General features: G+C 39.0%; 1 protein-coding gene across 1 annotated transcript in view; it reads right to left on the reverse strand.

The window, feature by feature from the left end:
* LOC117316721 (trafficking protein particle complex subunit 9-like) overlaps positions 1 to 22,696 on the reverse strand; it is a 50,914-nt gene that overhangs the window by 19,007 nt on the left and 9,211 nt on the right. Inside the window, exons 8-15 of the mRNA XM_033871477.1 lie at positions 15,618 to 15,689; positions 12,524 to 12,722; positions 11,376 to 11,469; positions 9,686 to 9,862; positions 8,898 to 9,037; positions 5,417 to 5,502; positions 4,197 to 4,534; positions 3,189 to 3,277 (exon numbers count right to left, since the gene is read on the reverse strand). Of these exons, the coding sequence (XP_033727368.1) occupies positions 3,189 to 3,277; positions 4,197 to 4,534; positions 5,417 to 5,502; positions 8,898 to 9,037; positions 9,686 to 9,862; positions 11,376 to 11,469; positions 12,524 to 12,722; positions 15,618 to 15,689 (1,195 nt within the window). The remainder of the gene's footprint in view (positions 1 to 3,188; positions 3,278 to 4,196; positions 4,535 to 5,416; positions 5,503 to 8,897; positions 9,038 to 9,685; positions 9,863 to 11,375; positions 11,470 to 12,523; positions 12,723 to 15,617; positions 15,690 to 22,696) is intronic.

Consider the following 22,696-nt stretch of genomic DNA (forward strand, 5'->3'; position numbering starts at 1 on the left):
CAAACCTTCTGGTCGTAAATGTGGTGTGACCAAATACAAACCTTTCTGGTCAGTAAAATAGGTGTGACTAAATACAAACCTTTCTGGACAGTGAATAGGTGTGACTAAATACAAACTTCTGGTCAGTAAAATAGGTGTGACTAAATACAAACCTTTCTGGCAGTAAAATAGGTGTGACTAAATACAAACCTTTCTGGTCTGTAAAGTGGTTTGTGCCCAAATACAAACCTTCTGGTCAGTAAAATGGTGTGACTAAATACAAACCTTTCTGGTCTGTAAATGTGGTGTGACCAAACACAAACCTTTCTGGTCTGTAAATGTGGTGTGACCAAACACAAACCTTTCTGCGACAGTAAAATTAGGTGTGACTAAATACAAACCTTTCTGGTCAGTAAAATAGGTGTGACTAAATACAACCTTTCTGGTCTGTAAATGTGGTGTGACCAAACACAAACCTTTCTGGTCTGTAAATGTGGTGTGACTAAATACAAACCTTTCTGGTCAGTAAAATAGGTGTGACTAAACACAAACCTTTCTGGACAGTAAAAAAGGTGTGACCAAACACAAACCTTTCTGGACAGTGTAATAGGTGTGACCAAACACAAACCTTTCTGGACAGTGTAATAGGTGTGACTAAATACAAACCTTGCTGGACAGTGTAATAGGTGTGACTAAACACAAACCTTTCTGGACAGTGTAATAGGTGTGACTAAACACAAACCTTTCTGGACAGTAAAATAGGTGTGACTAAATACAAACCTTTCTGGTCAGTAAAATAGGTGTGACTAAATACAAACCTTTCTGGTCTGTAAATGTGGTGTGACCAAACACAAACCTTTCTGGTCTGTAAATGTGGTGTGACCACTCACAAACCTTTCTGGACAGTAAAATAGGTGTGACTAAATACAAACCTTTCTGGTCAGTAAAATAGGTGTGACTAAATACAAACCTTTCTGGTCTGTAAATGTGGTGTGACCAAACACAAACCTTTCTGGTCTGTAAATGTGGTGTGACCAAACACAAACCTTTCTGGACAGTAAAATAGGTGTGACTAAATACAAACCTTTCTGGTCTGTAAATGTGGTGTGACCAAACACAAACCTTTCTGGTCTGTAAATGTGGTGTGACCAAACACAAACTTTTCTGGTCAGTAAATGTGGTGTGACCAAACACAAACCATTCTGGTCAGTAAAAGAGGTGTGACTAAATACAAACCTTTCTGGACAGTGTAAAAGGTGTGACTAAATACAAACCATTCTGGACAGTAAAATAGGTGTGACTAAATACAAACCTTTCTGGTCTGTAAATGTGGTGTGACCAAACACAAACCTTTCTGGTCTGTAAATGTGGTGTGACCAAACACAAACCTTTCTGGACAGTGTAAAAGGTGTGACTAAATACAAACCATTCTGGTCAGTAAATGTGGTGTGACCAAACACAAACCATTCTGGTCAGCAAAAGAGGTGTGACTAAATACAAACCTTTCTGGACAGTAAAATAGGTGTGACTAAATACAAACCATTCTGGTCAGCAAAATAGGTGTGACCAAATACAAACCTTTCTTGACAGTGTAATAGGTGTGACCAAACACAAACTTTTCTGGACAGTGTAATAGGTGTGACTAAATACAAACCTTTCTGGTCAGTAAAATAGGTGTGACTAAATACAAACCTTCTGGACAGTGTAATAGGTGTGACTAAATACAAACCTTTCTGGTCTGTAAAATAGATGTGACTAAATACAAACCTTTCTGGTCAGTAAAATAGATGTGACTAAATACAAACCTTTCTGGTCAGTAAAAGAGGTGTGACTAAATACAAACCTTTCTTGACAGTGTAATAGGTGTGACTAAATACAAACCTTTCTGGACAATAAAAGAGGTGTGACTAAAAACAAACCTTTCTGGTCTGTAAATGTGATGTGACTAAATACAAACCTTTCTGGACAGTAAAAAAGGTGTGACCAAACACAAACCTTTCTGGACAGTGTAATAGGTGTGACTAAATACAAACCTTTCTGGTCTGTAAAATAGATGTGACTAAATACAAAACTTTCTGGTCAGTAAAAGAGGTGTGACTAAATACAAACCTTTCTGATCAGTAAAATAGGTGTGACTAAATACAAACCTTTCTGGTCTGTAAAATAGATGTGACTAAATACAAACCTTTCTGGTCTGTAAATGTGGTGTGAATAAATACAAACCTTTCTGGTCAGTAAAAGGTGTGACCAAACACAAACCTTTCTGGTCAGTAAAAGAGGTGTGACTAAATACAAACCTTGCTGGACAGTAAAAGAGGTGTGACTAAATACAAACCTTTCTGGACAGTGTAATAGGTGTGACTAAATACAAACCTTTCTGGACAATAAAAGAGGTGTGACTAAAAACAAACCTTGCTGGACAGTGTAATAGGTGTGACCGAATACAAACCATTCTGGAAAGTGTAATAGGTGTGACTAAATACAAACCTTTCTGGTCTGTAAAATAGATGTGACTAAATACAAACCTTTCTGGTCAGTAAAAGAGGTGTGACTAAATACAAACTTTTCTGGACAATAAAAGAGGTGTGACTAAAAACAAACCTTTCTGGTCTGTAAATGTGGTGTGACTAAATACAAACCTTTCTGGTCAGTAAAATAGGTGTGACGAAATACAAACCTTTCTGGTCAGTAAAATAGGTGTGACTAAATACAAACCTTTCTGGACAGTGTAATAAGTGTGACTAAATACAAACCTTTCTGGTCAGTGTAATAGGTGTGACTAAATAAAAACCTTTCTGGACAGTAAAAAAGGTGTGACTAAATACAAACCTTTCTGGACAGTAAAAAAGGTGTGACTAAATACAAACCTTGCTGGACAGTAAAAGAGGTGTGACTAAATACAAACCTTTCTGGACAGTGTAATAGGTGTGACTAAATACAAACCTTTCTGGACAGTAAAAAAGGTGTGACTAAATACAAACCTTTCTGGACAGTAAAAAAGGTGTGACTAAATACAAACTTATTTGGACAGTAAAAGAGGTGTGACTAAATACAAACCTTTCTGGACAGTGTAATAGGTGTGACTAAATACAAACCTTTCTGCACAGTGTAATAGGTGTGACTAAATACAAACCATTCTGGACAGTGTAATAGGTGTGACTGAATACAAACTTTTCTGGACAGTAAAAAAGGTGTGACTAAATACAAACCTTTCTGGTCGGGATGACAATCAAGGCTGACTGAAATCTTCTCAACAGGCTGGTTACTGGTATTCCGAACTGTGATCATACACTCCTTACTGAAATAGAGTACCAGTAGGTCACTTTGGAGTATCTATACATTCTATAACTGAAATCCTTCATAGCTCCTCATGACAAGAAATCTCAGAGGGATCTTGGTGTCCACCATTGAATGTTCTTTTACCGTGGACAGGGATATCCGCAGTTTTACCGGGGTGAGATTTTCTTATCTCACCCTAGGGAAAAGACAAGCTACACATGCACTTTGAACGTGCTCTTGTTCTCGATAGGGTGACGTCACTATGACCTGAACCGAACGTTTGAATGTTAAATATCAGTATTATTCACAAAATAAATTAAAATAAGTATTAATTATCAGAGTTAAGTGAGTGTTTGGTGTTCTTTTTGACAAGCTTATCGGAACTATATTTTGTATGAAATCAACATCGTAAGGTGTAAAGCGTCTGCTGCATCCTGCACACGATATAGCAGGAGCAACCTACAATTGTCAAAATCCAAGATGGCTGCCTGTTGCCATGTTGTTTTCTGATCAGTCCCAAAATGCAATTTGCACAACTAGGTACCAAGGGGAGCTTACATATCATTTTAGAAAGAGCTCTTTTGTACTTTCTGAAAAATAGCGATAACAAACTTTGATTGTCAAAATCCAAGATGGCCACCTGTCGGCCATGTTGTTTTCCGATTGGTCCCAAAATGTAATATGTACAACAAGGTACCAAGGGGAACTAACATATCATTTTAGAAAGATCCCTTAAGTACTTTCTGAGAAATAGCAATAACAAGAACTGTTTATGCAGGGAGGGACGGACCACAGACGCAGGGCGATTTGAATAGCCTACCATTTTATGATGGTGAACTAAAAATGTCATAAAATACAATGCACAAATAAATATTTTGATATTCATCTGTTCTACATACTATTCTTTGAGACTTAAATCTATACAGTGATGAACTGACCTTTGACCTGCATAGATGGAGGTTGTTCCACTTGTTACAACATTAGCACCATCACCAACAGAGGTAAAGGTCGCGACCTTTGGAAGTGAAGCAGTGAGTGTAATCTGAGGGAGGGCGGGTATTACGGTCACTGTTGTCCGCAGATTCCGAAGGTCAGGTAGATCACGGAGACGACACTGACTTCGCATCCCAAGCAAGTGAGTTGTGTAACCAAGGATACGGAGGTCGCCTGAAGATCGAGGACGACTGAGTATTTTGACTAGATTTGGACCGGACTCGGCAGGTATGGTAGGATTTGTAGGGTAAGCCTCTATTTCAACTCCATCTGTCATCAACGACTGCAACATGGAAACATACTTACTGATACCAATTGATATAAGTATATAAGGTTTATGGGAGATATGATATATAGTGGTTACCAAACCAAAATGGATTTATCTCCCTTGATTATAAAAAATTTGGATATGCTTTTGTGTTTTTAATCTTTTTTGTATATAAAAAAGCAATACTTGTCCATAAAAATAACAAAAGTGAAAGTAGTTCATTCTTTTCAAAACTCTCGGAGGATTTTTCATTAAACTTTCACTGAATTGCTTGAGTTCTATCATTAGATAAATAAGCTTATTTGTAGAATTTATATCCCCCCCCCCCCCCCCTTTAGTGAGGGGGTAATATTGTAGGTGAACTCTTTTGAGGTTAGGTTGGAACATGTAATTTTCATGCTGTTGACTCAATTAGATCTGACGTTACCAAAGCTATAGAACTAAGTCCTTGTATAATGTTTGAAGAGAACTAACTGGATAATATTTCCACCAGTTATTGAGTGGAAAAAGTAGCTTTTCACAAAAAAATGACATTTTCCGTTAACCAAGGGGTCATAACTCTGCCAAATTACGTCTGCGAAAAATGGAGATCAAACCCAGCCTAGCCATTTAATGTTGTTATCAAGTTTCAAGATAATCTGATATTATATGTTGGTGTTATTGCACAGAAACCAAGTGTGAGAGACAGATCTGAAGTGAAATTGTAGCAACAGCCATTGTGCAAGGCACAAAGTGTCTGAACTAATGTATGACTATTACAAAAAAAACTCCCCAAAAAGTATTCCCTGGTAAAAATTGTGATTTCCAGACTGATGGTATTAATAATGCTGTAGAACTTTGTAAATAAATTGGTCATGATTGTGAGTTTTCTGTACAACTAATGTTAACTGTACTTACCATTTGTTGTATACTGAGCTCATCAGGGAGTGGGTTATATACCTGAAGCTGCACTTCACACATATCATGTTCCACCCAACAGAAGTCTGTAATGATAAGTCAGACAGAAAGTGGTTTAGTGTAGTGTAATGTAGCTGTCCTGAGGACATTCAGCCCCATATGTATAGATATACCACCCAACCCCTCAACAAACCTTGTAGTGTTGTGTAGCTGTCCTAAGGACATTCAAACCCCTATATATAGATATACCACCCAACCCCTCAACAAACCGTATAGTGTAATGTAGCTGTCCTAAGGACATTTAACCCCCTATATACAGATATACCACCCAGCTCCTCATCAATATACCACCCAACCCCTCATCAATATACCACCCAACCCGCACAAAACCACCCAACCCATGCATAAGGGGGACCAACCCGCTCACCTATACACCCATACCCTCATGCAAACCACCCAACCCCGACGAGTCAATATACCACCAACCCCTGCAGCAATAGACCACCCAACCCTCAGTCCATAGACCACCCAACCCCAACAATAACACCCAACCCGCAGATCAAGAGACCACCAAACGCCGCAGAAAGGAGACCACCCAACCCCCACAAGATGAGACCACCCAACCCCCATCAATGAGACCACCCAACCCTCATCAATATGACCAGCCAACCAGCAGCAAGAGACCAGCCAACCCGAACAAGAGACCACCAACCCCCAGCAAGAGACCACCAACCCGCAGCAAGAGACCACCCAACCCCAGCAAAGACCACCCAACCCCGCAGCAAGATGACCACCCAACCCCACAGCAATAGACCACCCAACCCAACAGCAAGAGACACCCAACCCCTCAGGAAATACCACCCAACCCAGCAAAACCACCCAACCCACAAAGAACCAGTCCAACCCCAGCAATAACACCCAACCCATCAAAACCACCCAACCCCCATAAAACACCCAAACCCACAAAAGACCACCCAACCCCGCAGCAAGATACACCCAACCCCGCAGCAACCATACCACCAACCCCCAGCAATAACCCCCAACCTCATCAATATAACCACCCAAACCGGCAGCAAGAGACCACCAACACCCATCAAAACCACCCAACCCCCGCAAAGAGACCACCCAACCCCAGCAAAGAGACCACACCAAACCCCCAGAAGAGACCACCCAACCCGCAGCAAATACCACCCAACCCCACACAAAACACCCAACCCCGTCAGCAAAGACCACCCAACCCCTCATCAATATACACACAACCCCGCATCAATATACCACCCAACCCCACATCAAATACCACCAACCCCTCAGCAAGAGACCACCCAACCCCCAGCAAAGACACACCCAACACCACCATCAATATACCACCCAACACCTCATCAATATACCACCCAACCCCTCATCAATATACCACCCAACCCCTCATCAATATACCACCCAACCCTCATCAATATACCACCCAACCCTCATCAATATACCACCCAACCCCTCATCAATATACCACCCAACCCCTCATCAATATACCACCCAACCCCTCATCACACCTTATAGGGTAGTGTGGCTGTTGGAAGGATATTCAAACATGTACACATACATATACCACCCAACCCCTCATCAATATACCACCCAACCCCTCATCAATATACCACCCAACCCCTCATCAATATACCACCCAACCCCTCATCAATATACCACCCAACCCCACATCAATATACCACCCAACCCCTCATCAATATACCACCCAACCCCACATCACACCTTATAGGGTAGTGTGGCTGTTGGAAGGATATTCAAACATGTACACATACATATACCACCCAACCCCTCATCAAAATACCACCCAACCCTCATCAATATACCACCCAACCCCTCATCAATATACCACCCAACCCCACATCAATATACCACCCAACTCCTCATCAATATACCACCCAAACCCACATCAAGATACCACCCCACCCCCCCATCAATATACCACCCAACCCCTCATCAATATACCACCCAACCCTCATCACACCTTATAGGGTAGTGTGGCTGTTGGAAGGATATTCAAATATGTACACATACATATACCACCCAACCCCTCATCAATATACCACCCAACCCTCATCACACCTTATAGGGTAGTGTGGCTGTTGGAAGGATATTCAAATATGTACACATACATATACCACCCAACCCCTCATCAATATACCACCCAAACCCACATCAAGATACCACCCCACCCCCCATCAATATACCACCCAACCCCTCATCAATATACCACCCAACCCCTCATCACACCTTATAGGGTAGTGTGGCTGTTGGAAGGATATTCAAATATGTACACATACATATACCACCCAACCCCTCATCAATATACCACCCAACCCTCATCACACCTTATAGGGTAGTGTGGCTGTTGGAAGGATATTCAAATATGTACACATACATATACCACCCAACCCCTCATCAATATACCACCCCACCCCCCATCAATATACCACCCAACCCCTCATCAATATACCACCCAAACCCCTCATCAATATACCCACCCAACGCCCTCAGCAATATACCACCCAACCCCTGCAGCAATATACCACCCAACCCCTTCATCAATATACCGAACACCCAAACCCTCATCAAGATACCAATATACCACCCAACCCCTCATCAATATACCACCCAACCCCTCATCAATATACCACCCAACCCCTCATCAATATACCACCCAACCCTCATCAATATACCACCCAACCCTCATCAATATACCACCCAACCCCTCATCAATATACCACCCAACCCTCATCAATATACCACCCACCCCTCATCAATATACCACCCAACCCCTCATCAATATACCACCCAACCCCTCATCACACCTTATAGGGTAGTGTGGCTGTTGGAAGGATATTCAAACATGTACACATACATATACCACCCAACCCCTCATCAAACTTTGAAGTATAGCCTTATTGCAGAGAATGCTTTTTAAATGTTGGTTAAAGGTCAAGGTCAAGGTAAGCAGATCCCCCAATGTTGTACCAACGGGAAAATCTTGTCACAGGGAACACACTGTCAAATATGAAAGTTAAGGTTTTATAAAGAAGATCAAAGGTCAGGGTCAAGGTAAGTAATGTAATACCATTGGAAAGATCTTGTACCAAGGAGCACACATGTCAAATACCTAAGTTGTATCCTCATTAATACTGAAAATAACATTCTTTCATCAAAACTTTAACCAGGTTGTCTACAGGTGATGCTGACACCAAGGGAATAACAATAGCTCCAATGGACTCCATCCCGGCGAGCTGAAAAGGAAATTTCACTAATAGCAAAAACTAGAGCACTGGCCTCTGTACCAACCTTTGTAGTGACTAGTAAACCATTTTTTGAGTATCAGCCCAGAAATGCTTGCAAGCAATAAATTTTGTATATCTGTAAGTGTTCATGTATCTCAATATGTGATGCCTCTGATCGGGACTTTTGATGGAAGACCTACCAGCATGTGTTTTATTCTGAACATCTGTCTGCCCAAGGGATAGCGGGGTGAAGATAAAGGGTCCAGTGTCCAGCTTCTCGACCTTGGAGGCTATCTTCACCGGCTGTAGGTGTGGCTGGAGTGGTATTAATTTGAAAGACCTACAATCACCAAATTATTGAAAACCAATAAAAATAAAAATTCAGCGCAGCATTAAAATAATTTTACTATGAATGAATATATTCAGGTTGACGATATATAAACAAACCTGTCACAAATAAAAGAAATCATTTCTTCTGCTGTTTGATATAGTGACAGTGAGCTTTGAATAGCAAAGAGATATAAACTTTTCTATTTTTGACAAGGCAAGATCAAGAAATGTCCATAAAACATAGCCGTATAAGTATCACTGTTCTGTAAATGTCATAGTGGCCTTTAACTGAACCCTTAATTATGGACTATTTTTACTGAAATTCCAAACAAAATGAAATTCATATAGTGACATTTCATGAGGCCCCAGTTAAACTGATATTTCTTAAAATTTTCCATAGGAAAGCTTTTACAAAATTTTAGGAGAGTCCTAACAGCCTGTGACTAAGATTTTTCCCTTAAATACAATAACGCTTTCCTATGAATAATTTTACGCTAAAGAATTTCCTTTAGACAGGAACACTGATGAAACCGGGTCCTGATGTTTTTCTATTAAAATTATTGTTGACCCTTGACACCCTGAAACACAAGCTCATTGAGCTTTTTCATACTTGACATACAGTTTGGGATGGTGATGAGGTTGAAGACTCATGGCTTACCTGACTTGTGGTATATTACTGAGTGGTATTGGGGGCAGTATGACTCCACTGTCGAGGGCGAGGGCGGCCATCGTGCCCTCAGACTTTGCTGTGAGGGTCTGGAGGGTGTTTATAATGTCTCGTTTATCTTGAGTAGTCAGAGTATCAAACAGGGTGTGTAGTAATAGACTCAGATGCCTTTGAAATAAAAGTAAAAATGTTAGCGATAAATTACACTGCCATCCATAAAAAGCTATACACAATCTTAAGACTATTTAATAGTATTAGTTCATCACAAACTTAATAATTTGTCAGTGACAATGGTAACTTTTTATGTAAATATGGCTACCCCACCTTGATGAAGTTTTAGGGAGGATCAAAGGAGGTACTTATATTTCAAGATATTCCCAAATGCATAAAAAAGGGACTTTTTTCAAAGAAGTACCATATAACTTTACACTAAGAATTATCCCTTCCAAAATTTTGCTATTTAGTGAAAATATGCTCTTAATTTAACAAAATTTCAAAAAGATTTAATAAAATGTATTGCAAAATTGTTGCCTTTTTTTTTTTGAAGATTTGTAGATCATTAAAACCCATGTGGACTATAATTCATACTATAACAGCATCATGATAGGAAGTTTAATTCATACTATAACAGCATCATGATAGGAAGTTATCAGTTTGTTTTTTTGTTTGTTTGTTTGTCGGGACACCTTAACCACTCGGCCACCGTGGCCCCAGAGAAGTTATCAGACAAAGTAAAGGTACTTATGAATTACAGTGTATAGTATTCTAGCTACAATCATGTTCTCAGTCTTTTTTTATTTAACCCTTTACATATAGTATGCTCAGAAACAGTCATCCTCTTGACAAAAATATACTTTTAGACTTTAAAATTCACCCGTTAAAACACCTATACACTCAATTAATTTGGTTGTTATGGATTAAAATGTTTTAAGTTAAGTATAGCAGTGAACCACAGATACAGTAGTCCTAACAACACCAATTTACATGTATATCAACTCTGCATACACATTGTACACAAAAGTGTTGTCTGGATCTTAATGCAAATAATAAAACTTTAGTGTATCATAGTATGTGTTTATGTCTTCAAAAACTCTCTGGGAATCCTAGATCAAAGTGTGGAGTTCTATTGAAACTATCTCAAACTGTCAGTGTAGTGTATGAAATGTACAAAATACATTAAACAAGTCAAGTAAGAAGTCAAAATTGATTCCCCTTGGTGAAATCCTGGAACTGCCCCCGAATCCTTCAATATACTAAACACTGATTTCAGCTGAGAATGACGCTGAATGGTGAAATCCTTGAACTGCCCCCTAAATCCTTCAATATACTAAACACTGATTTCAGCTGAGAATGACGCTGAATGGTGAAATCCTTGAACTGCCCCCTAAATCCTTCAATATACTAAACACTGATTTCAGCTGAGAATGACGCTGAATGGTGAAATCCTGGAACTGCCCCTGAATCCTTCAATATACTGAACACTGATTTCAGCTGAGAATGATGCTGAATGGTGAAATCCTGGAACTGCCCCTGAATCCTTCAATATACTATTAATAAGTTAATAAGGTGTATTTCCAATGATTAAGGGTCATTCTCATTCTTAGAATTTACAGGTGTTTTTCTCCAATTAAAGGTTATTCTCATTCTTAGATTGGAATATTCTTTGAGTGTATAAACTTACCTGATGGCCACAGGAATGTTACCAGTACGACGGGCGGAGAAGATAAGTTCATTCAATACTCTCGCCTGTAGAACAGGCCAGCCATAAACACAGCCTGTCAACAAACACAATTCACTATATAATTATAGCAAACTCAGATTTTCTAAGCTAATGAATAACGAGATTTTTAAAAATAGATGTGATTGATTTTTGTATCCACATTAATTCACATGAAATATGTAATAACTTATAATGACACTTTACACTTTACTAAAATCTCAGAAAAGCCAGAGAAAGAAATGGATTTTCGTGCACTTTTTTCAACTGGGAAATTATCACATTTTCAAATAATTAGAATTTTCAAAATGCTAACAAGAAGCTGTAGGGGTTGCATCATGTATATATTTGTTAATGTATCAATTATTTGTATTTGCGTGCACGTGGTGTTTTTGTTGTTCCTTGGTCCGTTGTATTCAGATTTTATCTTATTTTTTTGTAAATATATCTTCTTGTTTCCAGCACATGCCCTGGAGTCAGCCTCACAAAATATAGAGTCCTCACTAGGATTTCATGATATATATAAGGCCAAGAGCAAGCAATGCAAAATCCCAGTAAATTGTCTGTCAATCATAATTTTTACAAAGACAAAACATAATCTTAGTAAAAGTTAATTGGTATTAATATCATCTTAGTAAAAGTTGATTGGTATTAATACAATTTTAGTAAAAGTTGATTGGTATTAATACCATCTTAGGAAAGGTTAATTGGTATTAATACAATCTTAGTAAAAGTTGATTGGCATTAATACAATTTTAGTAAAAGTTGATTGGTATTAATACCATCTTAGGAAAGGTTAATTGGTATTAATACAATCTTAGTAAATGTTAATTGGTATTAATACAATCTTAGTAAATGTTAATTGGTATTAATACAATCTTAGTAAATGTTAATTGGTATTGATACAATTTTAGTAAATGTTAATCGGTATTAATACAATCTTAGTAAATGTTAATTGGTATTAATACAAACTTAGTAAATGTTAATTGGTATTAATACAAACTTAGTAAATGTTAATTGGTATTGATACCATCTTAGTAAAAGTTAATTGATATTAATACAATCTTAGTAAATGTTAATTGGTATTAATATAAAGAGAATTGATAGCTGACCTGTTGGGATGTCCTTTGGATCAACACAGATGCTGTAACCATCCAGACACTGCATTACAAGGCTATGACATAGTTTCCAGTTTGGCTGAGGATTCTGTGGGGACACACACTGCATTGCTGCGATTCGTTTAAAGAAGGAGGCCTTCCGTTGGAACCCAATCTGGGAGTACAGCTGGGACAGGGTACAGTAACGGTTTATCTGTAGGAAGGAAATGAAACATTTAAAATTTATAGTAAGAGAGTTGGACAGGTACAGTAATGGTTTATCTGTAGGAAGGACGTGAAACATTTACAAGAGGCCCATGGGCCTTAACGGTCATCTGACAAACACTTACACTTACAGCAGGGACACACACCCTAATCCAGCATTATTACCATAAATTATTTATCGCAGCCAGTTATGTTTTAGATCAAATTTGGTTTTTATCCATTTAGCTTGTCCAGGAAGAGCAGCATCATAAAGCAAAATTTTAGCCAAGTTCCCATTTTTGGGGCATGCCCCTCTGTCCCAATGGGTCAGACAAGACTCATTTATATCAATTAGGATTGCCTTTCCCCAATGATGTTTCATACTAAATATGGTTGTAATCAATTCAGGCATTAAGGAGGAATTGCATTTTTAAGAAATGTTTAACCTAAGCACTCCTTTTGCCCCATCTTTTTTTCCCCAGGGGTCAAACCTGTCTCATTAAAAAATATGATTGCCGTCACCTTATGTTTCACATCAAATTTGGTTGTAATCCACCAAAAGGTAAGGGAGGATTAGGATTTAACAGCAAATATTCACCAAAGTTCCCCTTTTGGGGCCCTGCCCCTCAGGCCCCAGGGGTCACACTAGCCTCGTTTATATAAAATATGACCACCCTTCCCAAAGGATGTTTCACACCATATTTCGTATTAATCCACCCAAGGGTTAGAGAGAAGTAGGATTTATAGCAAAAATTCACCAAAGTTCCCCTTTTGGGGCCCCGCCCCTCTGGCCCTAGGGGTCAAACCAGCCTCATTTATATAAAATATGATTGTCCTCCTCCAATGATGTTTCACACCAAATTTGGTAATAATTCACTATGGGTGTTAGGAGGAGTAGGATTTTATAGCAAAATTTCATCCAAGTTCCCCTTTTGGGGCCCTGCCCCTCTGGCCCCAGGGGCCACACCAGCCTCATTTATATAAAATATGACCACCCTCCACCAATGATGTTTCACACAATATCTGGTTGAAATCCACCAAAGGGTTAAGGACGAGTAGGATTTTATAGCAAAATTTCATCAAAGTTCCCTTTTTTGGGCCCGTCACTCTGGCCCCAGGGCTCACACCAGCCTCATTTATATAAAATATGACCACCCTCCCCCAATGATGTTTCACAACATATCTGGTTGAAATCTACTAAAGGGTTAAGGAGGAGCAGGATTTTATAGCAAAATTTCATCAAAGTTCCCCATTTGGGGCCCCACCCCTCAGGCCCCAGGGGTCACACTAGCCTCATTTATATAAAATATGACCGCCCTCCCCAAATGATGTTTCACAACATATCTGGTTGAAATCCACTAAAGGGTTAAGGAGGAGTAGGATTTTATAGCAAAATTTCATCAAAGTTCCCCATTTGGGGCCCCGCCCCTCAGGCCCTAGTGGTCACACCAGCCTCATTTATATAAAATATGACCGCCCTCCCCAAATGATGTTTCACAACATATCTGGTTGAAATCCACTAAAGGGTTAAGGAGGAGTAGGATTTTATAGCAAAATTTCATCAAAGTTCCCCTTTTGGGGCCCCGTCCCTCAGGCCCCAAGGGTCACACCAACTTCATTTATATAAAATATGACCGCCCTCCCCTAATGATGTTTCACACCAAATTTAGTTGTAATCCACCCAAGGGTAAAGGAGGAGTAGGATTTTATAGCAATATTCACCTAAGTTCCCTTTTTGGGGCCCCGCCCTTCTGGCCCCAGGGGTCAGACCAGCCTCATTTATATAAAATATGATTGCCCTCCCCCAATGATGCTTCAAACCAAATTTGGAAGTAATCCACCCAAGCGTTAAGGAGGAGTAGCGTTTTGAAAGAAAAAGTTTACGGACGGCGCACGGCGCACGGCGGACGGCGGACGACGACGGACGAAGCATGATGACTATAGGTCATCCTGACCCTTTGGGTCAGATGACCTAAAAATCTATAGTAAGAGAGTTGGACAGGTAGGGTAATGGTTTATCTGTAGGAAGGAAATGAAACATTTAAAATTTATAGTAAGAGAGTTGGACAGGTACAGTAACCGTTTATCTGTAGGAAGGAAGTGAAACATTTAAAATTTATAGTAAGAGAATTGGACAGGTACAGTAACGGTTTATCTGTAGGAAGGAAATGAAACATTTATAATTTATAGTAAGAGAGTTGGACAGGTAGGGTAATGGTTTATCTGTAGGAAGGACGTGAAACATTTAAAATTTATAGTAAGAGAGTTGGACAGGTACAGTAACGGTTTATCTGTAGGAAGGAAATGAAACATTTATAATTTATAGTAAGAGAGTTGGACAGTTACAGTAACGGTTTATCTGTAGGAAGGAAATGAAACATTTAAAATTTATAGTAAGAGAGTTGGACAGGTACAGTAACGGTTTATCTGTAGGAAGGAAGCAAAACATTTAAAATTATTTAAAGTATTTAATTAGCTAGTATATAGTTACTGGTTTATTACCAACATGACTCTGCCTATTGCTAGGTTTCCTCTAGGAAAAAAATGTTTTAAGACGAACAGAGGAAAACTTGGCACTCTGTGTACACAGGACAAAATGTTCCAAAACATTTACCAACAAGTTATTCTAATATCAGTCACTACACTGTATTCAGTCACTTAATACACTGTATTCAACCTGACAATTTCAGTTTTGTATCCCCTTCCTTTGTGGCCACGTACAATTTTAAATTGCTTCTAAATTTATACAATTTGTGTAATCAAGTTAATGATTAAACCATTGTGTAATTAACTTAATGACCAAAGTATGAGTTTTCTTTGACAACAGGCCCATTGTCTTTTCTTGCATAAGTAACAAAGGGAGGTAATTTACCAATAATACATTACCAACAGTCTTGTAACTTACCTTATCTTCATCTGAAGTCTGTAGATTAATATACACAACATTTTGTAGGAAATCTGAGGCCTGCAGATATTTCTGTAACAAACCAATTGCAAAAATCTTATAAAATATCTACCGAGTATGTATTGAATGATGTGATTATACATGTACTTCTTTATAAGGTAAGGTTATAAGGTATCAGTAGCCGCATAACAGGTGATGTCATGTGACTAAAGATGTCCAACCATAGGTGATGTCATGTGACGAAAGATGTCCAACTATAGGTGATGTCATGTGATGAAAGATGTCTAACCCATAGGTGATGTCATGTGACGAAAGATGTCGAACCATAGGTGATGTCATGTGATGAAAGATGTCGAACCATAGGTGATGTCATGTGACTAAGATGTCGAACCATAGGTGATGTCATGTGACTAAAGATGTCGAACCATAGGTGATGTCATGTGACGAAAGATGTCGAACCATAGGTGATGTCATGTGATGAAAGATGTCGAACTATAGGTGATGTCATGTGACTAAGATGTCGAACCATAGGTGATGTCATGTGACGAAAGATGTCGAACCATAGGTGATGTCATGTGATGAAAGATGTCGAACCATAGGTGATGTCATGTGATGAAAGATGTCGAACCATAGGTGATGTCATGTGACTAAAGATGTCGAATCATAGGTGATGTCATGTGACGAAAGATGTCGAATCTTAGGTGATGTCATGTGATGAAAGATGTCGAACCATAGGTGATGTCATGTGACTAAAGATGTCGAACCATAGGTGATGTCATGTGACGAAAGATGTCGAACCATAGGTGATGTCATGTGATGAAAGATGTCGAACCATAGGTGATGTCATTTGACTAAAGATGTCGAACCATAGGTGATGTCATGTGACTAAAGATGTCGAACCATAGGTGATGTCATGTGACGAAAGATGTCGAATCTTAGGTGATGTCATGTGATGAAAGATGTCGAACCATAGGTGATGTCATGTGACTAAAGATGTCGAACCATAGGTGATGTCATGTGACGAAAGATGTCGAACCATAGGTGATGTCATGTGATGAAAGATGTCGAACCATAGGTGATGTCATTTGACTAAAGATGTCGAACCATAGGTGATGTCATGTGACTAAAGATGTCGAATCATAGGTGATGTCATGTGACAAAAGATGTCCAACAATAGCTAGTTCATACAGTGATGGTACCAAACATTTATAATGTACTATTTATTAAGTGTCCACTCAACAACTCAAGATTAATTCTATATATCCTAAGCCAATTCAGAAAAAAAGCAACAATTTTAGTAAAAATTAGACTTGTAATCTCCACTCCTCAACAATACACTGCTATGTATTGTATTGTATCATAGAGGAGTGAAAACGCAGAAAGCGACAAAGGTGATATACTTTCCCTGTACAGGATAAAACATGTCTCCTTCTGTAGTTAAAGCAAGGCTACAGTGAAGAACCATGGTACATGTAAATATAAGAATTGAAATGCTTTCAGTTGGTAGTTAGGGGCTGATAATTCCAAGTGGACAAAGGTCAAGTTTACATGAAGCACTAGCACACTTTGTCTTGTATACTTATACAATCAGTAACTTCAGTGTGTGGTCATACCAGAGATACTTATATACAATCAGTAACTTCAGTGTGTGGTCATACCAGAGATATTTATACAATTAGTAACTTCAGTGTGTGGTCATACCGGTATGACCACACACTGAAGTTACTGATTGTATATAAGTATCTCTGGTATGACCACACACTGAAGTTACTAATTGTATATAAGTATCTCTGGTATGACCACACACTGAAGTTACTAATTGTATATAAGTATCTCTGGTATGACCACACACTGAAGTTACTAATTGTATATAAGTATCTCTGGTATGACCACACATGGAAGTTACTAATTGTATATAAGTATCTCTGGTATGACCACACACTGAAGTTACTAATTGTATATAAGTATCTCTGGTATGACCACACACTGAAGTTACTAATTGTATATAAGTATCTCTGGTATGACCACACACTGAAGTTACTAATTGTATATAAGTATCTCTGGTATGACCACACACTGAAGTTACTAATTGTATATAAGTATCTCTGGTATGACCACACACTGAAGTTACTAATTGTATATAAGTATCTCTGGTATGACCACACACTGAAGTTACTAATTGTATATAAGTATCTCTGGTATGACCACACACTGAAGTTACTAATTGTATAAATATCTCTGGTATGACCACACATGGAAGTTACTGATTGTATAAATATCTCTGGTATGACCACACACTGAAGTTACTGATTGTATAAGTATCTCTGGTATGACCACACACTGAAGTTACTAATTGTATATAAGTATCTCTGGTATGACCACACACGGAAGTTACTAATTGTATAAGTATCTCTGGTATGACCACACACGGAAGTTACTAATTGTATATAAGTATCTCTGGTATGACCACACACGGAAGTTACTAATTGTATAAGTATCTCTGGTATGACCACACACGGAAGTTACTAATTGTATAAGTATCTCTGGTATGACCACACACGGAAGTTACTAATTGTATAAGTATCTCTAGAGATACTTATACAATCAGTAACTTCCGTGTGTGGTCATACCAGCAGAGACATCCCTGAATCATTTATGTCAGTTTTAACAGAGACATATATATGTCTCTGGTTTTAATGTTTATAACTACGATACTTCTGCCCAAATCAAATTTTCACAAGAGGATAAAATTAGCACATGTCAAACTGGCAAAAGTTTCCACGTATACAGCATTCTCTGTATCTGATATGTCTCCAATATGTATAACATTCGAGGTATAGGAAATCACCAGGTAAATAGCTGGTATTGAAATTATAAAACAAATTCAGACGTCAAAATGTTTTTATCACATTTCCCTGACTTATTTGTTTTATATTTGTTTTCAATCTGGGTACAAGCTGGGTACAAGCTGGGTACAACCTGGGTACAAGCTTTCCTACCCAAAAAGACACTAGAGTAATCATGTTCCTGGGTACAAGCTTTCCTACCCAAAAAGACACTAGAGTAATCATGTTTTAACTCAATCTGAAATTCTGATTTTAAAATAAGAACAAGAAGGACTTCAAATCAAATTTAAATGTATTTCTTTAATTATCATACACTGTAACAAGTCATTATAAGAAACAATGTACATGATAAAATACAAATTTACAAGATGCTGCAACTGAAAATAAATTAATAAGCATAAGATTTACATAAATAATATTATGTAATTGACTATAGAAGATCATTTGGTGCAGAAATTATGTACAATATATATACAGGTATGATATAAATTACAAAATATTATATTTGGCACTTTTGTTTATCAATAGTCAGGTTAAATGATTCACCGAGGTTAATCTACCTACGATGCATTTGTACTATAATATATCCTGGTAATCCTACATGTTGAGATAAAAAAATTATTATCTTCTCCATCGCTAGAAACATTGAAAAATCGTAAAATTACAAATCTGTCTTTGTCAAAGTCTTTGATTCATTGAATGTTCATTAAATACCTGATGTTCATATATAGTAAGCTGTAATTAATCCTGTCTCCAGTGAATTTTCACATATAAGTTCACGATAAGAAATTAAATATTCCATAAAACATCACATTAAGTGACATGGGCACTATTCATCGTTCTAGTCACTATTAGCCGGGAATATTCACAAAAGATTTCCACACAAAAGTCACATATCACGATTGTCCTTGGAAAACACTCGAGAGTTCTTAGGTTTCAGACATCAATAAGGAGCGTACATATGGTTGGCCCGTTGTCTCCGTCCACCACGTCGAGCCTCTTCACGATGCATACTGACCATGTGTACGATTGGTGTGTACTCGGGGTACTTACTGATGAAGTAATTAGGAACCTGTCGTCGTGTGTTATGGGCACGGCTCCTCTTATTGGCAAACCACGAACGTACCTGAGCTAGGGTGATGTTAGCTGTTTGTGATAACATCACTTTTTCGTCCTCAGAAGGGTAGGGATTCTCTGCGTGATTTTCATACCATTGGTTCAAAACCTGCCTTGCCTCTGTGCTAAGTTGTTGGTAGTTAGGTTTGGTAGAAACAGCTGCTGCCTTACCAACTTCACCTTTGAACTTGCGTTTAATTGGATGCTGGTTACCAGTGATGCTGAGGGTGTTGAAAGTCCGAACACGTTTGTTGGCCATCCATTTCTTGACTTGAGTCTTGTTCAGTCCGCAAGAAATGCAGAGTTGCTGTACTTCAAGATCTGAAGGGTATGGGTAAGAAATATGATCCTCGTACCATTTTGTCAAAATCATTGTGGCTTCAGGTGTCAGGCATCGATTCCGGCCGATCATTGCTGGCACTTGGGGAAGTTCACTCTGCAGGCCAGTGGTACTGTTGACTTCACATTTAATGGTGGACTCATCAATAACTAGTTTCTCATCTGTAATCTCTCCAGAGGTTGGAAGGTCAAGTTCGGCTGTTGCCATAGCGAAAATATCCAAAGGTTTGTTTACACTTTCACTGCTGACACACTGAGATGCATCGTCATGGCAACTAGAGACATTGTCTCTACACTTGATATCATTCTGAACCTGGTCCAAAAGAAAGCTGGATGTGCTGGTTTGTTGGTGAGGAATCTGTCCAGCGATAACACAATGGTTCTGTATAGACACGTGAGATGGAGGCAGAGAACAAATGTCTTTACTCACAGTAAAACAATCCTGATCTGGTGTAACAGTCCTTTGGCCAAATATACTCTCATTGTCGCTGAAGTCACATACATCAATGTCAGAATCAGATGAGAAGGCACTTCCAGTCGATACACAGGAAACTGTTGACAATGGTCGACATATATCGGAGCTCTGGATGTTGATGGTGTTTGCTTCCTTGGTAACGTCACCAAACTTCAGTTGTCTTGCAGTGGTACCTACATGCTGAGCTAAATCAGAATTAACCATGTGTCGAGGTCGCTTCTGGAATTCACTATCCTGACAAAGAATATCCTCAAGGTCTGGTGTGCTTCTGTTGGTAGCTGTACTTGTGTTGAAGAGTTGTCCCCCTTGTTGACTGCTGAAGCTGTCGTTTTCTGGGCTTGATCCACTAGAACAGATAGATGCATTACGTCGGCGTGGCTTTACAAGAAGGTCCAGCTCAGAGTGGATGTGGTTCATTAACTTCAGTCGTTTCTCATCAAAGCAATTGTTGACAGTCATAGTAGCATGTTCTGAAACTGAGGCTGCACAGAGAGCTTGATAGCGCGCCACCTCGATCGATCCAACCTCTGAACTGTAGTAGGCTGATAGTTTACCGACATCCTGTCGAAGGGCAACGTCTTCTCTCATCGTCTTCATTCTGTCCTGGATACTAGTGTGACGAGAAAATACCTGGTTTCCGAGGTCAAACTTGGTTGTGGAATGTGGGACGCCGATCCATGGAGAACTCATTTTCAGGAGGTTAGTAGGTACATGATATTTCTCACATTCTGCCACTAGGAGTCGCTGCAGGTCCTGAAACATCGGATTCTTCTGCAGACGCTGAAGATACACACTACTGTACATAGAATTGATAGGCACAGGTCCGGGTGAATACATCAAAGGTGCCGGAATGTTCTTCAGCAGGCTGCTCTTTGGTGTTGGAGGTGAGAAAAAGCTATCATTGCATACAGGTCTGTTACCATCACTCTGGGTTAAGTCAAGAGGAAGCTGGCTGGATTCAGGACGATGAGGTTTGAACGCTGACTGTGAATAAAAATCCATCAAGACTGTTCGTTCGTGTAACAGTATCTTACCACTAGATGGTGCTGCTGGTATCTTGGGATATGTAGATGAAGGGTTTTGCAGAGCTGTTGGTGACAGCATCAGTGGCTTTTCCGGAGTATCCCAGGCCAGGAAGTCTATGTTGAATCCGGGAGAGGCGGGCACAAACTTGCTTGGAGTTGTCATGGTTATTGTACAATAACGTCTCTACATCCAATACAGAAAAGAAACATGGAAGTTTCCCACACAAGTCTGAAGCAGCAATAAACACTTGGTATACTAGATATCACAAAGGTGATGATGAAGCTGATAGGTTTGAGAGTATAAGTCGCTGTGTGTCTCTGAGGAATGCTCGTAAGAGATTGATGATCTGGACTGGGAACGTGTGAGATATATACCCAAACTACCTATACTGTCCCATCACTACTTCTGAGGGAGCTACTCGTAATGCTCTAACTAGTCTGACATAAAACTACACTGAGACAACAGGAACACAAACGTCTCAGTCCTCTGCTTGTTTTGAGAACAATGCAAAAGTTTTGAGAATATACATACCTACCTTTACATAAAAGATAATGATGGGAATCATAAGGCTGTGATGAGATGGAGGGGATCATAGCTAATTCAAACCCCTAAGGTGTGAAAAGGGGCTGGGACTCAGCTCTACCTGTCCATCTGTACTAATTAGTGTGTACACACACACACAGACTATCACCAACAGTAGGTCCTTTGATGTGGCCTACCTGTAATCACAGTGTTACCTGTACAGGTAGAGGATAATTAGATAATTACAGGTGTATCGGTTACCTAGCTGGAGGTGAGGCAATTGCAGAAACAACAGAGGATTATTACCTGGATTAAGTGAGGTGCTACACCTCCTGTCTAAGGCTGGAGGGGTGTGGCATCCCAAGCAGCAGTAAGAGAGCTAGGGGAAGCTTAGAGCAATGTGTTCTTTGGTGTGAGGTTTCTCAATCAGAATTAGTCACTCCTCACAATTAGGGATATCATCATCAAATATAACATAGATATATTTATTCACACTTTCATAAATGATATTTTAAACAACTTATTCCTTGCAATATTTGAAATGCCTTAGATAGGCCTGTTCTTTCTTGATGAAAAATCGATTCATTTTCAATTAATTAATTCATTTACTGCCTGTTTGTCTAACAACACAACAATTACCAATTTAATTGAAGCATCCTTTTACTGGATATCCTCTACCAAAATGTTCAACAAATTCTTTTTGATTTATATAACCATGATTTGTCTTATTTCTGATTAGATAAAAAGACAGCATT

This window comes from Pecten maximus, chromosome 18 (assembly GCF_902652985.1).
Source record: "Pecten maximus chromosome 18, xPecMax1.1, whole genome shotgun sequence".
In the NCBI taxonomy this organism is placed as follows: Eukaryota; Metazoa; Mollusca; class Bivalvia; order Pectinida; family Pectinidae; genus Pecten; species Pecten maximus.